The sequence below is a fragment of the Electrophorus electricus genome, chromosome 5, assembly GCF_041902795.1.
Source record: "Electrophorus electricus isolate QZ-2024a chromosome 5, ASM4190279v1, whole genome shotgun sequence".
NCBI classification, from domain to species: domain Eukaryota; kingdom Metazoa; phylum Chordata; class Actinopteri; order Gymnotiformes; family Gymnotidae; genus Electrophorus; species Electrophorus electricus.
In genome coordinates, this window is record NC_137501.1 from 2335931 (window position 1) to 2357457 (window position 21527).

Below are 21527 nucleotides of genomic sequence, written 5' to 3' on the forward strand. Positions count from 1 at the left end.
AAATCCATGCAGAATGTTTTTTATTGCACGTAATAGTATTAAATGATGCACTGAATACACAAAGTTTTAAGTGCTTTAATAAATATATTACTTGGATGTAGAAATAGTTAAAAAAATATACAAAATAGTTTAAAAAGGCAATTCTATACAGCCCTATTTCAGTTATAATATCTTGACTGCATTTTGCAGAGTAAATGTTTTAGATATGCAGCATGTAGCATAGCATTGAGGCACAGCATTTTATTTGCTAAAAAAAAAATTTTTTAATGGAAAAAGTCTAGAATATGTAAAATAATAAAGAGAACCTTGGCCTGTCCTTATGGCACTGAGTGGCTAAAAACCTTAATACTTTTTTCACCTTGTGTTTTACACTTTTTTATTTGTGGACAGGAGATGCATAAGCTCAGATGATCTCTGTTGGAGGGCTTCAGGAAGCATTGTCCTTCACTCAGTGTGGAGCGGCACTCAGCCGCAGGGCTTCACAGTGGGACGTGGGCGTGGGCTCCCTTTTGCTGTGGATGACCTCAGTGTATTTGGCTCAGAATGTGTGCTCGGTCTTTCTCAGCAACGTAGTGGTCCAGCCTAACAGGAACCCTCTCTGCTCCTCGGGTGCGTCGAGGTCTCACTATCTGACTGAAAAATGATACAAGCCATTTAAGCTTATACTTTCCTGTAAAAGGAAAAAGATACCAAACACACATAATGGCTTTAAACAGTCAAAACAGACTATTTCCCATTTTTGGGTTCAGGTCTGGTTGTGTTTTCATGCACTTAGTGCACTGAAGACATTGTTTAGAGTGTAAGCAATAGTCATATGAGGCACTTCCAAATGGGTAGGACTTCTACATATCAAATGTTCACTCACACAGCTGTATTTATAGAGGTTTTCAGAATCACTCAGGTAGGAGGAACCATGGCTGGATTTGCCCAAGAGCTGGTCCAGCTTGTCCACTCGTTGACGTAGGCCCTGGATGCTGCCCTCTGTCTGCTGCCTACGCAGACTCAGCGTCTCCTGCTGGGAGAACATGGATCTGCGCAGCTGGGCCTGAAGTGAGGAAAAGTGGTGAAAAAAGCAGTTAATGGCTTGTTTTAAGCTCCTTTAAAAGTCTCTTGTCTTATGTTATGCTTCTTGTGAAAGGTGGCTGACTAAAACACATGGAAAAATGTACCTTCAGATGATCTTCATGCTGCCTCAATCTCTCTCTCAGTACTTCTCCTCGCCACTGTTCATCCTGCATGCAGGAAAGAGAAAAAACACATGGAAACTTGCACTCGATCAATCATCCTTTAACAATCAGTGGGGGGGGCTGATCTCAGTAAAACTCATACGTTGGTGTTGTAGGCTGCTTTCCCCACAGTCAGTGCAGATATGGGCTGGTTCTCCTTGAGGCTCTCTGTGTCTGAGGAGGCCGTGGGCTGCAACACCAGCTCCGTCATGCTGCTGTCCAGCTCGGCTTCGATCTCGGCCCTCAGAGAGTGTATGGTGTCCTTGATCTCGCGCTGGTGAGCGCACCTCTCTCCATGGCTCTGTAGCTGAAGAGCCAAACAGACATCACAGACCTCCTTCCATCATATTTACCTACTGCCCGTAGTCACTGAGCATATTTAACTAGCTCCAGTTGAGGCAGTCTTGCACACATCCCATAAGTCTCCACTTTGCTTGGGGCTGTGATTAGGGTACCTTGTGTTTGAGGCAGAGCAGCTCCTGGGAGGCAGAACTGAGCTCATGCTGCAGGTGTCTGGATCTCTCATGGTTTTCTTGAGCTGCCTGATCCACTACCTCCAGCTCCTTCTGCAGCCTTTCTCGCTCCTGATAAGCACAGACACAGAGGCGTATACACATGCGCGCGTGTGCATGCGCACGCTCTCACTCACTGCACAATAAGAGATTAACTCTAAAAATTGACCAAAAAGTTTTACCCAGTGCTAGTTAAAGGTGACAGTTAAGGAAGGAAACATCAGTGTCTTACTTTCTCAGCCTGCAGCAGTTTGTCTCTGTCTGTGAGACTGCGGCTTTTGAGGGCCTCTCTGCGCCTCCTCTCTGTGGCCAAGGTCTCTTGAAGATGCTGGAACTCCAAGCGGCAGGCCTCCAGCTCTCGCCTCACCTCCCTCTGCTCCTCAGTGCTGGCCCTTAGCCTGGCCTCCCTCACAGCCAGCTCCTCCTCTACAGACACAAAAACATCTGACCTTCAGGACCAGACGGTCACTGCTGCGAGTAGGGATTCTGAGGGGAATGTATGATATGTTGTGTTGCAAATTACGTACATACATTCAATTGAAAATTGCATGCATACATGCTGTTGTTCTGTGACGATGTGCGCAGTAATTTTAGAACACCATCTCTGAAAATTTGCTTGCACTGAAGTTGATCAAGCAGGTGATAGCATACCTATATACTAAATCGATCATAAAGGATGAGTATCAGTCTGTGTTCCAAACTCACCCAGCCCTGCTACTCTGTCCTGCAGCACAGAACAGTGCTCATGTTCAGCCTGCAGAAAGTGCTTCTTTTCCTCCAGGTCTTCCACAGCGGCTGTCGCCTGCTCCATTTTTGCTACACGCTGCGCCAATGCGCCCTCTAGTGACTGAAGCTGGGTTTGCAGCTTTTGCTGCTGCCGTCTGTGCAACTCTTCCAGCTCGATGCTTTGTCGCTGTTGAGTCTTCATATGCTAGACACAGTAAACTTTGAGTTCACTTTTGCCATTAGACAGACGTTCGTCTTACACACTGTATCCAGCCCTCCTGCTCACAATTACTAAAACAAAACTGAAAAAGGAGTGCATAACATAGATACATCATACCTATATCTATATAATCCTGTTAGACTGGTTCTTTGTGTTGTATTTCAAGTTCTTTATTGAATGCATAATACCATAAATCATAATGGATAGCTATTTCACAGCAGAGCTCAGCATAGCAGAACCAGACAACTCACCTCTTCCTGCTGCTCGAGCTGGACCTGCTTCTGGGTCACGGCTGCCTCCAGTTCGTTCAGCTGCCGCTGCAGTCTGTCTGCTCTCTGCTGCCTCTTCTGGATCTTTTCTGTCCTCGCCTGCAGCTGAGCCTTCTGCTCTTGCTGGAGCTTTATTAGACCGTCCCACTCTCGCTGAGCGCCCTCCACCTCCTGAACACGATAAAGCCGAATGATGAAGTCCGTCTGAACATGAATAAAAAATAACTCACAGAGGAAGCGTAACTCATAAATCAAGACGCATATTAGGATGTACCTTTCTAATCTTTTCTAGCTGCAGCTGTGAGTGCGCAACGTTTTCTTTCAGGTTGTTCAACTCCTCAGACTCCTCTGGAGTTAAAAGCAAAAACAAAGTCACGCAATCTTATTTTAACACCCAGCGGTGATCAAATAAGGTGAACGGTCTGACGCTGATGCTGGCTTGTACCCGTTAGCTGTTGCTGGACTTTGGCGACATCTCTGTTTATCTCTTCTCGGATATTTCTGGCGTGTCTGTGCTCCCGTTTCAGCTTGGTCACCTCCTCCTGCAGCTTTAGTAGCTCCGCCTCTGCTGCCTGGACCCCTCCCTCTGCTTCCTCCAGACTCCTGCCAAACCAGGCAGCAATGCTTAAAGTCCTTCAACACCCCCCAGAAAGCTCAAAACACCGCCCAGGATCAGTATTAAATCTTTGCGGCAGCAGGAAAAGGAAGTGAAAACAGCGGCATGGCTGGACGTGAGCGCCGGGAGAGGACGGGCGGGGCTTTCCTACCGCTGCGCGAGCGCGCGGCGGGCCTCCAGGCCGGCGCACTGCTCCAGCAGGTTGCTCCTCTGGGCGGCCGCCGTGTCGGCCTGCTGCTCCCGGAGCGCCGTCTGCTGCTCCAGCTCCACCTGGACCGCCTGCAGCTCCACCTGTGCCTGCCAGCCACACCCCCAGCCAAGATAAAAGTCTGACTTAAGAGGTTCAGAAATATAAATGGTGTGTGTGGGTTTGTTTTAAAACCACTAAACTACAATATGCTGAATTTAAATAAATATGTATTAGTTGTGGCAATCAGTAAATGTCTGTAAAGAGTGGAAATCAGCACAACACTATTATTCTGTACTTTAATGACATAAATGTGCGTTCCTTTTCTGTATGAAGACCCACTTGAAGGGTAGAACACCAGGGTGTGAAATGGGCTATGCTAAATGTTGCCACAAACACACACTACACAAATGCCCTGCCCTGGTTTCGTTTGTAATTCTCACTTGCAGCAGAGTTTCCTGGCTCTTCTCCAGCTGGTCCAGTTTGTGGCGGTGCTGAACCTTCACTCCCTCCAGGTTCCCATTCTCCAGCTGGATCATCTCCAAAACGTGCTTCAGCTCTGTACACCCAGAGAATACAGACAAACACCTGAAAACAGCTAAACAGCCACAGCTACCTGTTAGAACTCGTGACTCATGCATGAATTTTCAAGTAACCTAAGGTAATACCATCACTGTTAATCCTTAATCCTGTGTGCCACAGTCGATATTTGGCCCCAAACAAATTACTGATTTAATTCAGACGTCCTGTGCCATCATATTACATGAAGTGTGAAAAAATTAAAGTATAATGTAATGTCAAATAATAAATGTTTTAATGTCAGAGAAACATTACATGTCATACATACATGTCATGAAGACAACAGACCACTAATATTCATGTTAATCACCCTGGATATCTGAGGTTCTTTATGATTGTAAATGAGCATAAAAGCCATTATCAGCTCTGATTTATGAATGTCCTCTGATTAGGTTATGATCTAAGGCACTTTTGTAATATTCATTGTTTGTTCATTGCCCTAATAATTGTTGAACTTGTTTTCTATTAGAGTCAGATTTTCCAGATCAGACTTGTGCAGTGTCTTTTATTCAAGTCCTATAGCATTTTGGGATCTTCCTCCTGAGTTAAGTGATTCTCTGTTGTAAATTGTTGCCATTTCGTTGACATTTGACTTATTGTGGAATACTTAAAATATGGGACCATTTACTCACCTCCTTTCAATGATTTTGTAGCTACTGCTGTCTTCACGGGGCTCTGTTCCCGCTCTTAATTTTGGACCTGCTATTTTTGCTACACTTAAAAACCTTATTACTGTCTTTGTTGAAAGAAAGAAAAACAGCAAGCGAGTTCAAGGACAGGCCAAAACCCCACAAAACTCCCTTTGCCACAGCTTGACCACTGGGTTTCCCAGTTTCCTCCCAATGCTGTTTCACACCCTGTCTCTTCTTCCTGTTCCCCCACTGAAGATGGTAGTCTGAATGAGGTGGCTGCTCGATGAGTGGGAATTAAACTGCCAAGCCTCAATTCAAAAAATGTTACAGATCACAGCCCTTTTGTCTCTGTACTCCCTGCGGGCTGGGACTGCGTTTTTCTAGTAGATGCTGAGATTTCTGTATCTGGATCCAAACTACTTTTCCCTGTTTCTTCAGTCTTACATTTCAAGGTCTGAAGGCAGTCTTTTTTCACAAATCACAGCCTGTGTCTCTGCAACTATGAGACACTTGCTTGACAATTTCTCTGTGGGGTAGTCATAACATTTTAGATACATTGTTCCTCCTCACAAAGAATGTACTGAAACTAGGTTTTGCCTCCCTTATCTTCTTCATTCCTGAGCAGTCTAGTTCCTGTGAGTGATTCCTCTTATTCTGTTCCTATCTGTCTAACCACTCAATATCCTGCTGTATTCACATAACAAAAGCTGGCAGTGTGCATTCACGACATTCGTGCCTGTCAGAGTTGCTGGCCGAAGAAGAAGGGCACAGAACAGGCAGTCTTGAAGACTCAAGGGACTCTCATGGTTTAAGAGAGTATTTCTTCACAAACGAAGCCTCATGGCTCACGCACACACACCAGACTATACTGGTAGAAACACTGTCGTGCAAATCCCAATGCTCCTCTCACTGAATTAGATTTAATTTAATTTAATTTTTTGATTTAAATTTTTTTTTTCAGCTGTGCAGGCAGCTCTAATGGCTTCTGGTCTATTCTTATTGCAAAAGACAAACTGGCCAAAGTTAATGTGACAGGAATGTGTGAAATTTCTAATAAATATCTAGGTGATCAAGTTGCTACATTTGTGCAGTGCTTTCGCCTTCATTCATTTTCCATTATTCAGAAGTATAACTATATTTATATATGATGATCGTTTATATTTGGGACACATGATTCTAATCTTTTTTCCAGCAGAATTAAGTAGCATGCATCAACCTCCTGTTCTACAATAAACCAAAGATCCACTATGCGAACTGCTGCTCTTGTGCTGACTCAGTATTGAAGGTTATTAAAGAGGTGGCGTAGTGCGTTATGCAGAACTGCTAAAGGCATTCCTCTCTTGATTAATTCCTGAGACATGCCATTCCACAGCGTCTTGATTCGCATGCAGAAATGCGGTGGTGTGGATTTACCTGCTCTGTGCTTGCTGACGATGGCAAGCAGATCCTGCGCCTTCTTTCTCGCCTGTTGCTCCTCCTTCTTACACTGAGCCAATCTGCTCTTCCTCTCCGAGAGCTGAGAGTCCATCTCTCCCTTCTGCACAGCCAGAGCCTGGATGTCTGCGTGCAGCTCCTACACACACACACACACACGCACGCATGTACACATGCATGCACACAAGCACTTACAAACACATATGCACAAATACACTACTGACATTTATGAACGTACAGCTTCCCTGCCTGAAAAATAAATAAATAAATAAATACAAACAAACAAAAATGGTATCCTCGCTGAAACAGCTTGGTGCATAAGGAAATAATTCATAACAATACCACTCGTTGCCCTTTAATCCTCGGTTATCATCGTTAACGTTAGCATATTTGATTGGGCCAGCTGCTAGCGTGAGTGCAGACCTGGACGCGCTGCCGCAAGCTGTGCGCCTCCTCCTCCCCGTGCCCAAGCACGTCTGCCAGGTCCTGCCGCTCCTGTTCCACGCGGGCCCTCACCACCGCCTCCTCCTCACGCCACTGCTCCAGTTTCCTGCCCAGCAGAGTCAGCTCCTCCTTCTGGAGCAGCGTCTACACACACACGCAGGAGCAGGGAAAATATTGTTTTTTGGGAAAATAATTCACTGTTGTTTTTTATGGAATATTGTTTGATACCCACAAGTTATTGGTTGTATTTTCTGTGAGTTGAGGTGTTCATGTTCAGTAAACAATTTTCAATTAGACTAGGGAGGTGAATATTAAAATATGATCATTGCAAAAATATTGGTTGTAAGACTGTATTTTAATAATGTCCCTTTGTAGGTTTGGGTTTGTTAAGGATCATTTGTTTCAAACTGGGTCCTTTGAGTCACTATAGCCAAGGTAATCAATACTAGAACTTGTTGGAAGCACTACAAAGATGCTATGGCAGAACATGGCGATTAAAAAGTCAAAGGAGTTCATAAATTACACAGTCCGCTTTACTGTACAAAAAGTTACATTAGCCATAATTTTTATAATTACACATCATTTTGATCCTTTTTCACTTCACTGCACTCTATGACTGATTCAACAAAGAGTCGGGCTATTAATATTACTTGGGTGTTGAGCTGTTCCAGCTCTTTCTTGTGCTGATGCTGAAGTTCCTCTGAATCTCTGCAGCTCTTAAGGAGCTGTTCTTCCCGGCTCTGAGTCCGTATCAGCTCTTTCTCCAAGTCCTCCAACCTGGACACCAAACAGACAACAGTCACGGTAAGATGAAGGCCAAGAAACCTTTAGGAAGGTCCTCTACAGAGCAACTATCATGTTGCATTAGAGAAGCCCCTTACTTAGAGGATGCTCTCTTCAGCTTTCTGTTTACTTCTTGGAACTCTGCGTCTCGAGCTGCAATTCGTTTTTCTATCTGTTGTAGAGTCTTTTCCTGGTCCTGTTTACATCTCTGCTGCTCCTTAACCCCTTCTTGCAGATCTCTGAGAGAAAGCATTGTACATTAATGCATGCAATTCTGAGACTAAAGAAACAGTTGGTGTGCACATGTGCATAGTGGTACCGGAGATGTTGCTTGGCTTCTACTAGGTGTTTGGCACTGTCTCGCGTCTTCTGTTCTGTCACCTCCAGTTCACGCTGTGTCTCCTCTAACCGCTGCTCGGTTTGACTTTGGCGTTCTAGACTCTCTTTGTACTACATACACAAATGCACGTACACACCCATCAATATTCTACATTAGCATTTTAAACCTCTGGCCAGTATATTGTTGTGTGACTTCATACGTCACTGTCTAAACATACTGAAAGCACACATAAAAACTAGAGAGGTGAACACTTCCGTGGGAACCCAGCACTGGGTGGCGGTGCCACACCTTTGCTGTGGTGTCCTTCAGGGCTGCCTCGAGCTCCAGCAGCAGGTGGTCTGCTTCTCGTAGCTGGACCTTGCGTTTCTGCAGAGTCTTTTCCAGACACGCCACGTCCTGCTCCTCCTCAGTCTGGCTTACCGGACTCTCCAACAGCTTCCTGAAACCAGGAAAAGCCCCCAGCCAAAGTGAAGCTCGCACAGGCATTAAAGGGCCTTAATTCGTAAGGAACACAGTGTTATGGAGGGAGAATGATATTTTAGTGAGTTTCACTCAAATTAAACAGGTTTTTGTAGACGGGAGCATGTTGATTTGGAGATCTTCCACAAATCACAAGTGAGCAGCGGCTAGATGTATTGTGTAGGTAGAGAGTAGGTTAAACAGGGGATAAAGGAGCTATTTTGTAGACTGAGATCATGTGTAATTGTCTAGGCTGAGAGCAGGTGTGAATCCTCTGAAGGGTAACAGCAGGTGTCAGAGTACTGTGTAAAGAGAGGAGATAAGTGCATCACACAGGCTGACAGCAGGAGTATTGTGTAGAGTGAGAGTAGGAATTAGAGTATCGTGCAGGGTGAGAATAGGTGTACTGTGCAGGGTGAGAGTAAGAGTGAGGGTTCTGCGCAGGGTGAGAGCAGCTGGTCTTAATAACCTGTGGTGGCGCAGCTGGCTCACGGCACGCTGTAGCTTTTTAAGCTCCAACTGCAGCTCTGATCTCTGTTCCTCCAGCCTGAGCAGGTCTTGCTCGCTGACCACTCGACCAGACTGCTGCTCCCTTAAAGTCTGCTCTGCCTCACGCAGAGAGCGTTCCTGTTGGACAGAAACCACCGTCGCCATTTCCGCCAAACCTCAGGACATTAAAGTGCAACACTGGCAGCTTAGAAGATCACGAGGCCGACACTTTCAAATTCATCTATACGCGGCTCACCGTATCCTGATGGCCTGGCATGTTGCAGAGCAGAGTCCCAGTGGGTATCAGAGGAATGGCCCAGCTGCTGGGAGGAGGACCGTACACGAGCCTAGCCCCTTCTGGAGGAGGGCCGTAGAACACCGCACCCGGGACTACAGACAGGCCAGGCAGGGGGGGCGCGTAGATGACTGTGCCCTGGGGGAGAGGCGTGCCGTCAGGTGGCATGGTATAGATAACCGAGCCTGGCGGAGGAGTGAAATGGGTGCCTCCATCACCGTCTTCATCGCTCTCCCCATAACTGTCCCCATACGGAGGCTCTGGAAGGGCAGAGGAATAGTGGATTAACTATTTTAATGTGAACCAGATTTATTCATCAAAAGCATTCATTCATCACTATGATCAGTGGTTAACATCTAAGTCTTATATACATGGAAACGATCTAGTCTTTGACATCTGAAGCAAGCCTAAGGAACTGAGACCATTTCTGAAAAACTTAACCGAGTTTACAGTGAATGTTACGTGTGTGTCACCTCTTTCTACGTGAGCCTGCGAGTCGTGCGGATTTGCTGGGTAGACCCAGTATCCTGTGCTGGAATGAGGTCTTGTCTCTTTGTGCTGTCTGCCTCTGGAATGAGGGACTTTGTCGGTGGATGGGGGTGGCTGGGAGCCCAGTCCGGAGTCCTGTGTTCCCTGAGAGCCCAGGCTGGGCGGCTGCAAGGCAACCACAGCACATCGCATCAGCCTAAGACGTTAAGCCTTCAGCGGAAACTGGTGCTGAATATACTGCTGAGAAAGATTGGTTTGATAATTCACACAGGTAAATCTGTGTGTCTGTGTAGGCTGCTAGCTTTAAAGCTGGCTACATAGCTTACGTTTTGGTATGGCGGCACATAGTACCAGTAGCCTCTGCTGCGTGGCACTTCGCTACACCTGGACAGGTAATTGCTGTGCTGAAGCAGTGTACCCCTAAGGGCTTCTATCTCCTCAAGCAGCTCCTCCAGGTTTTCACTGTTGTCTACACGCATGAGGAACGGAAACGGGAATAAAACAGGCTGTTCTTAGACGGGCAATGGGCCATGCGAGATTTTGCTAATGCAGACGGTTACCCTCTTTGGCTTGGGCTAGCTGGTCCCGGAGCCGTTTGGTCTGGGCCTGCTGCCTTTTCAGAGCTCGGTTCAGTCCAGCTAATTCCATCTGGTGAACACTGGAATGTGGAACACTGTGGCTGTCCCCGTTTATCACATTAACCTACAACACAAAACACAGGTTAACACACAGATGTTAATGGGGAGCAAATAAACTGAGATGCGTTCTCACTTAAATAAGCAGAGCGGAGTGACTTGGCTGGTGAGTGGTTGTGTTACCCTGGCTTGAAGCAGTTCCTGCAGCGCTTGGATCTCTCTCTCGGCCTTGGTTAGCTCTCGCATGGCTTCAGCGGCCTGCATCTGGGATTCTTCAAGCTCGTGTGCATCCTACACACACAAACGTGGTCACCGGTGAGCTTGTCAGTATGCAAGTCCTTTTACAACAGGGACAGGCACGTAAAGGGACTGAAGTGATTCGTCAGTCGCTGGCCGCCGGTACCTCTGCCCTCTCCTGGCCAATCTTCTGCACGGTACTGTGGAGGGAGCGGAGCTGGTGCTTGGCAGCCTTGAGCTGATCAGCGGCCCTTAGGTCACTGGCAGTGAAGGACCTCCTGAGCTCCTGTAACTCCAGATCCATTGACTGCAGCTGCTCCTGTGTTTGAGTCTCCTCTGCCTTTAACTACACACACATACGCATGCAGACAGACAGACAGACAATGCTGAGCAATAATAATAGAAATAAAATGGGCAGATCTTCAACAAGGACTAGTCATTTAGGTATGAGCATTTTTTCTCATAAGTCTCATATGTACTTTTTGTACTTCACTTCAAAAATAAGAAGCTTCTTCACCCACACCCGCTCACACACACACACACACACACACACACACACACACACACACACACACACACACTCACACACACACACTCACACTCACACACACTCACACCCACACACTCACACCCACACACACACCTGTTTGTCCTGCTCCACCAGCTCAGTGAGGAGACGGTCTCTCTCACTCTCGGTCTCCTGAAGACGCTGCAGCACCAGGTACTGCTGCTCCTGCTGCTCCTGCATCCCCTCCCTCAGGCGGATAAGCTCCGCCTCCTCATGCTTCTTTGTAACCTGATGGTGACCAGCAATTAGCTGAGGCATCATAGTTAAAGTAGTGGTAGGTAACTCGTATAAAAATAACATGACACTATGTCCTGCCAGTTCAGACTCTTCTAGCTGCACCTAATGCTTCTAATGACATTTGCAAGAATCCACAGTGACAAAACAAGCAATCAGAGCCAGGAGGAGTGTCTGACAGCGGCAATCTCTGCTAGTGTAGTGCTTGCTCTCACTCAGGACATCCACAAAAGCAGTGGTTAAACAACCACCGTCAGTGAAAAACTGCCCATGTTTTCTTTTCTTCTTTTGCTTACACTAGAAAAACAATTTAAACAGAAGTTGACAAATGAAGAAAAGCAAGTTAAAAAGTTAGACAGAGTCCAATATAAAACAAGGATAAACATTTTCAGAGGTGGAAGACGTTGGCTAGCATGATTTTTTTTTTTTTTTGGAAAAAAGAGCATTTCTCATTTTACTGTGATGCTGCAGTCTTGCTAGGTTACTGGTTAGCGTTGTTTTATTTGGATGTTGCTGAAAATCTCTTTGTGAAGTGCCCAGGCAGTCATAGTTTCTCCTGATATTTGTGTGTGCTTGTGCCGTAACATTAAATGTTCTCATAGGTGATTTACTGGTTTAGCACTGTTCATGACTTCTAAGAACTAAAATATGTGCTAATTCTTGTACAAAATAGATATTTCTGTAAATTACTTTTTAATAGATTAATTTGTTTGTTTTTTGTTCAGCAATGTTCACATTTTACAACGTGCAGCCTCCTCTGTGGGGTGGAGGCAGAGGTGGAGCATGGAGGGGGAGGGGGAGGGGCCTGGCAGTTCTTGTTTGAATTTTCCACTCTCTTCTCAATCTTATTGACTGCAGCTTTAACTAATTAAAGCCCACAGGAACAATATATGTAACATCTATCATTCCAGCACATTGTTATAGTTTATTTAGCCCCAAAGACATCTCAGCTTCTGAATTCACTATCCTACACAGTCTTCTGTGTCCTCTCCTCCAACACATCAGTCAAATAGGACTTGCTAAAAAATTTAATCACGCATGGGTAATACAGAAATGTGTACAGCACTCACTTCGGATAAGGATTAGGATAAGCACTAAATGTTTTGTCTCAAAAATACACAGACAAAACTCTGGCAACTTAACACCATTTGAAAATGTTAAATTTGGTCGATGAATTATTCCCAGATGAGCGGTTACACACACACACACACACACACACACACACACACACACACACACACACACACACAAAAGGTGGAAATAAAACGGAAGTGATCCACTCACCCTTGCATGCTCGGCCTCTGCAAACACACTCTGGTATTCCTTCTGGTAGTTCCTGAGCCTCTCTCTGAGGGAAGCTGCCTCCCGTGCGATTCTGTCTCGAGCGTGCCGGGCCTCGTCGCGGTCCCTGTGTGCAGCGGCCAGAGCGCGATGCAGCTCCTCCTGCAGTTCAGCCACGCTCTCGCCCAGCGGATCTGCCGGCCCACTTGCCGTACTGCTGGGAGCCCAACCAGCAGCCGTGAGCAAACGATTCAGACTGCAGTTCATTCCGTAGACACAAGTGTGGTCCATCTACTGCAGCTCTCTCTAATACTGTGCTCACGTACCTTAAAACTCCTGGGCCAGAAGCAATAGTTCTCCTCAGCTCGTCCAAGCGCTCGATCACCTGATCAGGGCACAGCAGCTCCCTCCTGACCCGCCGTAAGTCATTCTGCAGGACCTCCACCTTATCCATTAGTTCGCCTTTCTCCCTCTGGAGTAACACACAGACGTTAGGAGGGAGACGCGAGCCGGCCGCAGCCTGAGCGGACGTCCGCGCGGGGGGGAAGCCCACCTGCAGGGTGGCTAGCTGCTGCAGAAGCTCGCTGTTCCCCATCTCCCTTTCCGCAGCCAGCTGCAGCTGGGCCAGTGTGCTCTCCTTAGCCTGCCTCTCCTTTTGGAACTCCGCCTGCAGCGCGGAGTGCTCCAGCTGCAGGGAACAGCGCAGGACAGGAAGCGGCCTAAGCAGCGCCGGGGCTACAATTCTAACTGGTCATTCCAAGATACCAATATCCAACTTTTTAAAGGCGATTGCGGGTGAAAGAGGTGTTGAGAGATGGATTTGGTGCAGACGCAGGGTGGTCACGTTACGACGGCAGTGCGTACCTCACTGAGCCGGTGCAGGCGGCCTATCTCCCCTCTCAGTTTGCTGGCCTCCGTGCCCTTCTCCCTCAGCTGAGCCTGCAGCTCGGCTTCGTAGGCACCGGCCCGTCCCTGAGCCCTCCGCAGACCCGAGTTCTCCTTCCTCAAAGCCTCCAGCTCCTCCTGACACCGCACCAACTCCTGTGCGAATCGATATTGGTTCTCGTCGGCTGAGCACAGGAAGTCGTGCAGCACAAACGCTCAACAAGCAAACCCTTACGGAAACACTCCTCCGTCACCTCCTTTCGTGCTTCGCTGTTCTGGGCAGCTTCCTGGAGTTGGCCGAGTTGTTGCTCCTTGTCCTGCAGGAGGCGCTCTAGGGTGCTGTTCGCTCTCTGGAGGCGCAGGCAGTCAGACCGGGCCCGTCGAGCTTGCTCATTCACCCCATGCAGGTACTCCTGCAGGCCCGAGATTATGTCCTCTAGGTCGCGCTTCAAGGCCTCGTTAGCCGCTATCTGACCTGGAAGGAGATCAAAAATAATAAAACCAACCTGTTACATACTGTCAATCCAAGGAGCTTCTAAACTGTCGTTTGAAATATTTTCAACATATAAGAGCAGTATATCCATTATTGCTAATGTTCCCAGAATTATTTGTTTTTTATTTTCAAGTTTACTGTAGAAATAAGCTTACAAACAACATTCTAAACATGAAGCTTTCCCATTCGCCTCCCTGGCCTCTCACCATCTGTGAGCTGCTGTTCCAGGTCTTTGATCTCCTGCGTCTCCTTGGTGATGCGAGTGAGCATGTCATCCAGGCGGCCCTCCAGCTCATGTTGCTTCCTGCTCATGATGGCCAGCAGTTGACTCTTACTGGCCACCTGAGCCTTCACATGAGTCTGGGAGAGAGTAGGGAACAGGAGGTTAATTCTCAGGGGAGGGGGTTAGTGTAGGCCCTCAGTACCTCATTACGAACTCAAGGCTTTTCGCTCTTTAAGGAGCTCCAACGGGTGGATAAAAATCGTGTCTCTTGGAGTTAATGATTATCGACAGCGATTCATAAAAAGGAAGAATGAGCCCATCGACAAATAGATAACCCCCCCCCCCCCAAAAAAAAGTACACCAGCATGATTCTATGAAAACTGCATCTTACTTTAACCATTAACACATTATATTAAAAAATATAAACCACCCAAATAAGATAGATCGCCAGTGTCAGGCATATTATGCACACTACTACATTTATGTTGAGACAACAACACTCCATTTACTTCCCCATCAGTTACGTCCAACCTGTTCCCCATCAATTACTTTCACATTAGCACTACAACTTTTATTTTGTACTTTGTGTTACACAAATAAGAGAACTTTCTGGGTTATCTTTTCATGCCCATCACATGATGTAGTTGCTGTGGTTATTTTTAAACGACAACTAGCAAGCATACGTTACACTTTTTCATGTAGTCTATAGACATGAGCTATATATATATATATATAAACATACCATATTATGAAATATATATACCATGTTATATATGCACATGCTATGAAAATGTTATGAAAACATTAAATGTTATACATATTAACCTAACATTATACATGTTATGAAAACATCTCATTTCAGCTACATGAATTCACCTAAAATGTAAGAAATGAAGATCTGCAATTCAATCACGAGAAAAGAATGTGAAGAGTGAGTTCCGTGCGCCTCCCTTGCATGGCACTTACTAACACAGTGTCGTTCTTTGCTTCCCATCACCATAAATCCTGCTCGTCCCCGTTACTGTCCCGAGAGTTGGTACAGGCAGGCTTTGTGCTGGGCTCCAGCATTTCCTGCCTCTCTTCGCTCATTTCCTATACTGCAAACTTTTGGCCAGCGAGCTTTGGCTTGCAGGCTTGTCCCCTCCTTGGGACTTCACCCCACCTAAAACACACTGTTCTCTGTCCTCCCCCAACCCCTTGTGCTTGTCTTTGCTTTGAATCAACACAGGAAACTCTCAGCTCCACCAATCACTGCCTATGACTGGGCGTTCACAATACCCTGCGCAGAGAGAGTGAGCAACTTTTTTAGGCTCCACCCAAATTCCCCAGAAAGGATTCCCATTTTCTTAAAGGGACATGCACTGAGTTTTATGAGGTTGCTGCTTACTTGATATTGCCCTTACTAAGCACCTGTAACAGACCATGTATTCCACAGGGATGCTAATCATGTTGTTTTCCAAGCAATAGCTTTGTTGTCAGTATGGAACCAGGGCAACCTCACGCATTTACTGAGATGGTTTTTTTTGGTTTGGAAGAAATGTACTTTATAGGAAAACTAAAGAACCCATGTAAAAACAGACAGGGAAACACAAACTAGAGGGTCTTGCATCTGTGAACACAAATTCTTTCTTTGCAGGACATACTAGCATCTTTAGCACTGCATTGCCCGTATATTCCTTGATAGCACAAAAGTCACTGAGTGGCAGCACAGTCGGAGATGTGGAAGCGCTGACTGTTACTAACATGTCTGGGGTCCTGGGGCTTCAGAGTGCGCAGTAAGCTCTGAAGCTGCTCCAGCTCCCCCTGTGCCTGGTCCAGCTCAGCACTCTGCCCGCACAGCGTCTCCTCCAGGGCCTCGGCTTCCTGTCGCAGATGGCCCAGACTCTGGATCTTCCCACACAGCTGCTGCCTGAGATGTTCCTTCTCTGCCTCTGCTAGCTGCAGGATATCATGCGATAGACACATTATGAATGGCCTAGGGTCTATGGACTGGTTTCTCAAACTTATCTTAAGGCTTGGATTAAAAACAAACCTGTATGGGAGCTTTCCAGTTAATTGTAATACAGGAGCAGGTGATAGAGGAGTGCTGATTTTCGCTCATATAAGAGGAGAAAAAAAGACCAGCATTCAAAGTCTTATGTCACGGCTGGCCCCTTCTAGCGTCTTGTCTCCGTGGTAACCCAGTCTCGTGGTTTTGTGTTGCTTTGCTTCTTTGTTGCTCCTCTCCCCATTTGAGTTTCCCCGCCTTTCATTTGTATCACCTGTTCCTTGTTTCCCTCTCGTTAGCCCTCATTAGTCTGTGTATATATACCCTGTGTTTTCTGTCTTAGTTTGCTGGTCATTGTTAATATATGTCTCTGTTGTGCTTGCTGGTCATTGTTAATATATGTCTCTGTTGTGCTTGCTGGTCATTGTTAATATATGTCTCTGTTGTGCTTGCTATACATAGTTGTTTGTATGTTGTTGCTGTTTGGCTTTGGCATTGTTTGTTCTAGCTTGTGTTCTGTGATTTTCTCTGTTAGCCTGTCTGTTTATCCTTTTGCTTTATCATGTTCCCTGGACCTGTTCGTGTTGGCTCTTACCCTGATATTGGATTTGCCCTCAATGAATCTCGCTTTTTTCAGCTTTTGCGTCTGCCTGCCATTCGTGCTGCGTTACACCTTGACAGCTACTGAGGAGACAGTATGACTCATTAAAATGACATCTCACTCTTTTCTGAGAGGCTGCCTCCTCCATGCGGTGTAGTTCCTCACTGGCTTTCAGGATCTGTCTCTCTGTGCGCTCTGCTTCTGTATGCAGTTGCTGCAGGCGCTCCTCTGCTACAAACGTACCAGATAGTACTCATCAGCCACCACATCAGGCCAGCTTTATGGGACAGTCTAGAGGCTATCCAGTCTACTGACATGATTGTAAAGCTAATGCACTATAATTATCTGGTAACAGAAGCTTGAAACAGCATTTTCAGTGTATTTGTATGCTGGTTTTAACAATTATAGCATACATGTGAATCAACATTATTCATTTATTTATTTTAAAAATTTATTATAGTATTTTTCTGACATTTCTCCTTCCTTGCAGGGGTACATACTGCAGAAGGCAACACGTACACACTCAGCGAACTAAACAGTAAGTTGGTGTGACGTGGGAGCAGTGGTACCTCGTTCCAGGGCATGCTCAGGCGCATCCTCTTCTGAACTGCTCTGTGGGAGAGCCCTTCTGCCCTCATCTGTGGTGTCTGAGGTCTGCATGTTCCTTTTGTGACGGGCCTTTCCAATGTAGGGACTATCAGCTGGCAGGCTGTCCTCCTCCAATTCCTAAACCGAAGAGAAAACCTGTTAGACCTGCTTACAAAGAACAGCGGTGCCAGCACATGCATGGAAGCTTAAAGATCGTGTGGTGTGAGCTCAGAACTATTCTAAAACCAGTGAAGGCAGTTATGGAGAAGCTTACATAGCTTGGATAATATGGAAGCGGCTCAAACTTCGCATCTATCTTGTGGAATGCCAGCTCCTGCTCCAGCTCGTACTGTTTCTGGCAAGCCCGGGTCAGCTCTGTGGTCTTGTGTTTCAGCTGCAGAGTGAAGCAGCCATAGTTTAGATGCAACACTCCAGGTTTCAACCTTCAACACAAAACACTCCACTGCAAACAAGCAGCATAAAAGGTAATTCAATGTTGGCAGCAAGCAAAACATATGTTAAATTGGTAAAGTTATTTTTATGTATGTGATTTATCAAATAGCATTTTCACGATGTGACATTGGCATGCAGAAACTATTTGAACATGCTTATGAATATGGCAGTGCCATACCATCAACATCACTCTTTAAGTAAGCACCTGGAAGCACAGGAGAAAGTAATGTGCATTTCACTTCACAAGGACACAGGACACTGGTCAATATTATTCAACATAAATGGACAAGGCACAACTGAATACCTTGCAGAAAGAATCCAGAAGCAGAGTAGGTAATGAAGGCTGAGAATGCAGTATGGAAGAGCAGAGTCAGACAGAAACAGAAAATATAGACAGAAGAGTAACGCAGAGACACGTAGACACCTTATAAGACACTGTGCATGTCTGGAAAGAATAGAAAAAACATCAAAGGAATATAGGCAGATCAAAATGCAGATAGGTAAACAGATCAATATTCAGATGAACATCAATCACTGCTTAAGCATCAATCATTGCCACAATGCTGCTTCAATGGAGAGAAATATATTTGTGTGTAGGATCAAAGTGACTCTGCTCAGTTTATAACAGAACACTGAAAAAAAGAACTCTACTGTTTGAGGCTACCTTTAGGATAGCTGATAGAAGTGATGGCTAGAGAGAAATAACTGAAGAGTAAACTGGCTAAAGGTCAAAAGGAGAGAAAGGAAAGAGGGGACAAAGAAATTGTCACATTCGTCATATACGCTCTCACAATTCAATGAGCACATTATGGAGGGCAGAGTGAGTGGGTCCTCACCAGTTCAGACTTGGTGTCCAACTCCCTTTCAAGCTGCTCCTGCAGACGCTGTTGCTCCTTGCTCTGCTGCTTCAGGCTGTGTTGGAGCATTTCCTGCTTCTCCAGTTCCTCCAGAGCTGCAGCCTTCTCCTGCTGCAACTGCTCTACCTCTGCCCCTCTCTGCTCCAGCTCTCCCTCCAGACGCTCTATCTCCTCTGCTGGCCGAAGAGGAGCAGCTCAGGTGAGAGAGATCAAACTAATGTTCTGGGCGCTAAAATGCAGGGTGTTTGGCAGGGGATTCTGTACCAGTGTGAAAGCGGTGATGGGCTTGCTCTCGCTCAAAGTCACTGATTCGCTGACCATCAAGTGACTCTAGTGATCTTAGATGAAAAACTATGAAGAGGCGGTAATGAGCAAGGGTGGATACAGGATTCTCCACTAATGTGAGGTCGGTAAGGTTTTGTAGAAGCTTCAGTTTAGCCACCTCATGAAGCTAGAAAATGTGAAGAATGGTGTAAGTGAAATACATTTACATTTTACAGCATTTAGCTGACGCTTTTATCCAAAGCGACTTACAATTATGACTGAGTACAACTTGAGCAATTGAGGGTTAAGGGCCTTGCTCAGGAGCCCAACAGTGGAAACTTGGTGGGGGTAGGACTTGAACCAGCAACCTTCCGATTACTAGACAAGGGCATCAACCACTGCGCTACCACTGCAACTTACAAGTTAGCAAGGAAAGAGAAGCAATCATATAGCTAGTCCAATCTTAAACAAAATACAACCCAAAACAAAATGATTCTAAATTATGTCATGGCAGTGAGAGATATCTGATACGTAGCCTAGGCACGTTACAAAGAAACCAAAATAGTAGAAATCCAACCAACCGAAAAAATCTTGTTGTTCTGAAGGTTCAGCATCTGTAGTGATCTGAGCTTTTTTGCTAACCAGAGAGGCACTTGTTCAATGTTGTTGTTGGCCAGATTTAGAATCTGAAGGTTTACCATGTGCTCTAGCCCTTCAATTTTTCTACATGGTAGAAAATAACCATTTAATTACATTGGCTTTCAGTAATACACATAATACACAAATCACATGAATGTATGCTTCATTCAAAAAATAAAAATCTGAATAACCACTTACTGTATTCTGTTATTGGAAATGTGCAGCTCATGCAATTTAAGAAGTTTCTCCAGCTTCTCAATTTTTTCAATGCTGTTGTTATTGAGGTTGAGAACCTGGAGACGACTGCATTTGTCCAAATTCTCTATATACTAGGTAAAAAAAGCACAATAAAAGAAACATTACTTACCTCATATCATAGCAAATGATTATGACTGACACAGAGAATAATTCTTACCCTGAGACATTTATCTCCATGAGTATTTGATAAATTTAAGGACTGCAGTAGGCTTAAATTCTCCTGTTTAGTCAACTTCTTGATTGAATCTTCTGTAATGTATTTTGTGCCCATGCGTTTTCGTTCATCTATAAACCAAATGTGGGTTAATTCGACACCAACGTTTTTACAATGATACAGATATACTAAGATAGTTCTTTAATGTCAAGACTATGCATTACTGAAGCAAGGAACATTTCCGAAAATACATGCGGTGACTGAACAGACCAATCTGAACAGACGGCGTGAACAAAGCAACGAACCGTAACGCGCTGCTTTGCCGTGATCGCTGAGCGCATCGTTATCTGCACCTTCACGGTCTCCTGTCAAGTCCAAGTGACTGGCCGCCTTCATAAACATTGAGCTTAAACACCTGCTGCGGCCAGCGAGCGGAGAGCGGGACGTCTTACAGTCTCTGCTGGGGGCTCTTTGGCTCTCCATGGTGAGGCTGTATAGACAGCGACCGCCGGGCTCGGTAACGTTGCCTTAGCTAGCTAGCTCACCATGCTTTTTTTTTTTTTTACAGTCTGCTATTTAATAACACAAAATCGGCGCACCTTATGTTAGTTAGCTAGGGTTAGCTACCCTACGAGACACCGAAATTACCATCTTGGCATCTTGGCATGGAAATGATCATCTTTAAATTACCCGACGCTTTGCTATCATCATTTTATCGTTGGCTATTCGCGATTGCTAATACTTTAGCTTAGCATAGGTATGGAAAGCTAGAGCTGGCTAGCTGTCTAATTAGCTAGCTGGGTTAGCTCTCGTCTGTCTTGCCGGAATATTAGTGTGATGGAATAATGGCAAAAACTGAATAGTTTGATAACTTAAACTAGCCAGCATGCTACTGCTGCACTCCACTTTACGAACAGGTGTGGGATAGCGATCTAACCAGGTTAGCTAACACTAGCTGCTTTGTTTATAAAGCAGGGTTGCCTTCCCGTTCCCATGGTGACCGATACAGACGCGGATTTGCTAGGTTAGTTAGCTATTAAGCTAACTAGAGATGTTCTAAATTCATTTTTGTTTAAAAAAAATAAACGCAGAAAATAAGAAGGTATTTCCATTAAATACGTATTAAAAACGTCTGCATATAACATACGTCTTAGTATGACAGGGACCACCTTCAAAAGAAACAATTTGAAGCCAAAGAGTTCGCGGTCACGGGCTAGTGTTTTGATCATGTGATCTTGTGTATGGAAAGTCCAAAGGTTCAGAATTGTCGTAAATTCGCAAGGGACAAATTTACAGGTCATTAGCCTAAATGACATCTCAAATTAAAATGTTTAATTAAAATTTAAATTCAAATTTTAACTAAACACACACACACGTACATATACATACACACGTTTTCAATTTATGTTAGAAGAAGAGGTTAAAGCCATCTGAGAACCAGTGAGATACTAGATAAGTGTATATTGTAAG

At 45.3% G+C, this 21527-nt stretch overlaps 1 protein-coding gene across 8 annotated transcripts; it reads right to left on the minus strand.

The window, feature by feature from the left end:
- Positions 1 to 3: 3 nt before the first annotated feature.
- On the minus strand, positions 4 to 21256 carry cntrl (centriolin). Of its 8 annotated transcripts, none has more exons than XM_081714965.1 (43): positions 20363 to 21255; positions 20061 to 20188; positions 19844 to 19974; positions 19588 to 19729; positions 19007 to 19193; positions 18722 to 18915; positions 18190 to 18228; positions 17707 to 17826; positions 17414 to 17570; positions 16966 to 17075; positions 16000 to 16194; positions 14240 to 14393; positions 13795 to 14015; positions 13520 to 13696; positions 13209 to 13343; positions 12982 to 13127; positions 12659 to 12869; positions 11216 to 11368; positions 10739 to 10918; positions 10519 to 10626; positions 10261 to 10402; positions 10027 to 10169; positions 9685 to 9865; positions 9173 to 9471; positions 8897 to 9054; positions 8257 to 8407; positions 7948 to 8078; positions 7727 to 7867; positions 7496 to 7622; positions 6825 to 6989; positions 6381 to 6540; positions 4200 to 4315; positions 3721 to 3866; positions 3399 to 3556; positions 3228 to 3301; positions 2936 to 3124; positions 2444 to 2669; positions 1971 to 2164; positions 1682 to 1810; positions 1330 to 1533; positions 1170 to 1232; positions 866 to 1045; positions 4 to 633 (listed from the first exon to the last, which is right to left on the minus strand). In XM_081714965.1, the coding sequence occupies exons 1-43, from the start codon at positions 20538 to 20540 to the stop codon at positions 583 to 585; spliced, it is 6594 nt and encodes a 2197-aa protein (XP_081571091.1). In that variant the 5' UTR covers positions 20541 to 21255; the 3' UTR covers positions 4 to 582. The 8 variants fall into 8 exon arrangements, with proteins under 8 accessions (XP_081571091.1, XP_081571090.1, XP_081571087.1 ...); XM_081714964.1 differs by having other exon boundaries at positions 12659 to 12872; XM_081714961.1 differs by having other exon boundaries at positions 12982 to 13343; positions 20363 to 21256.
- Between the last annotated feature and the right edge of the window lie 271 nt (positions 21257 to 21527).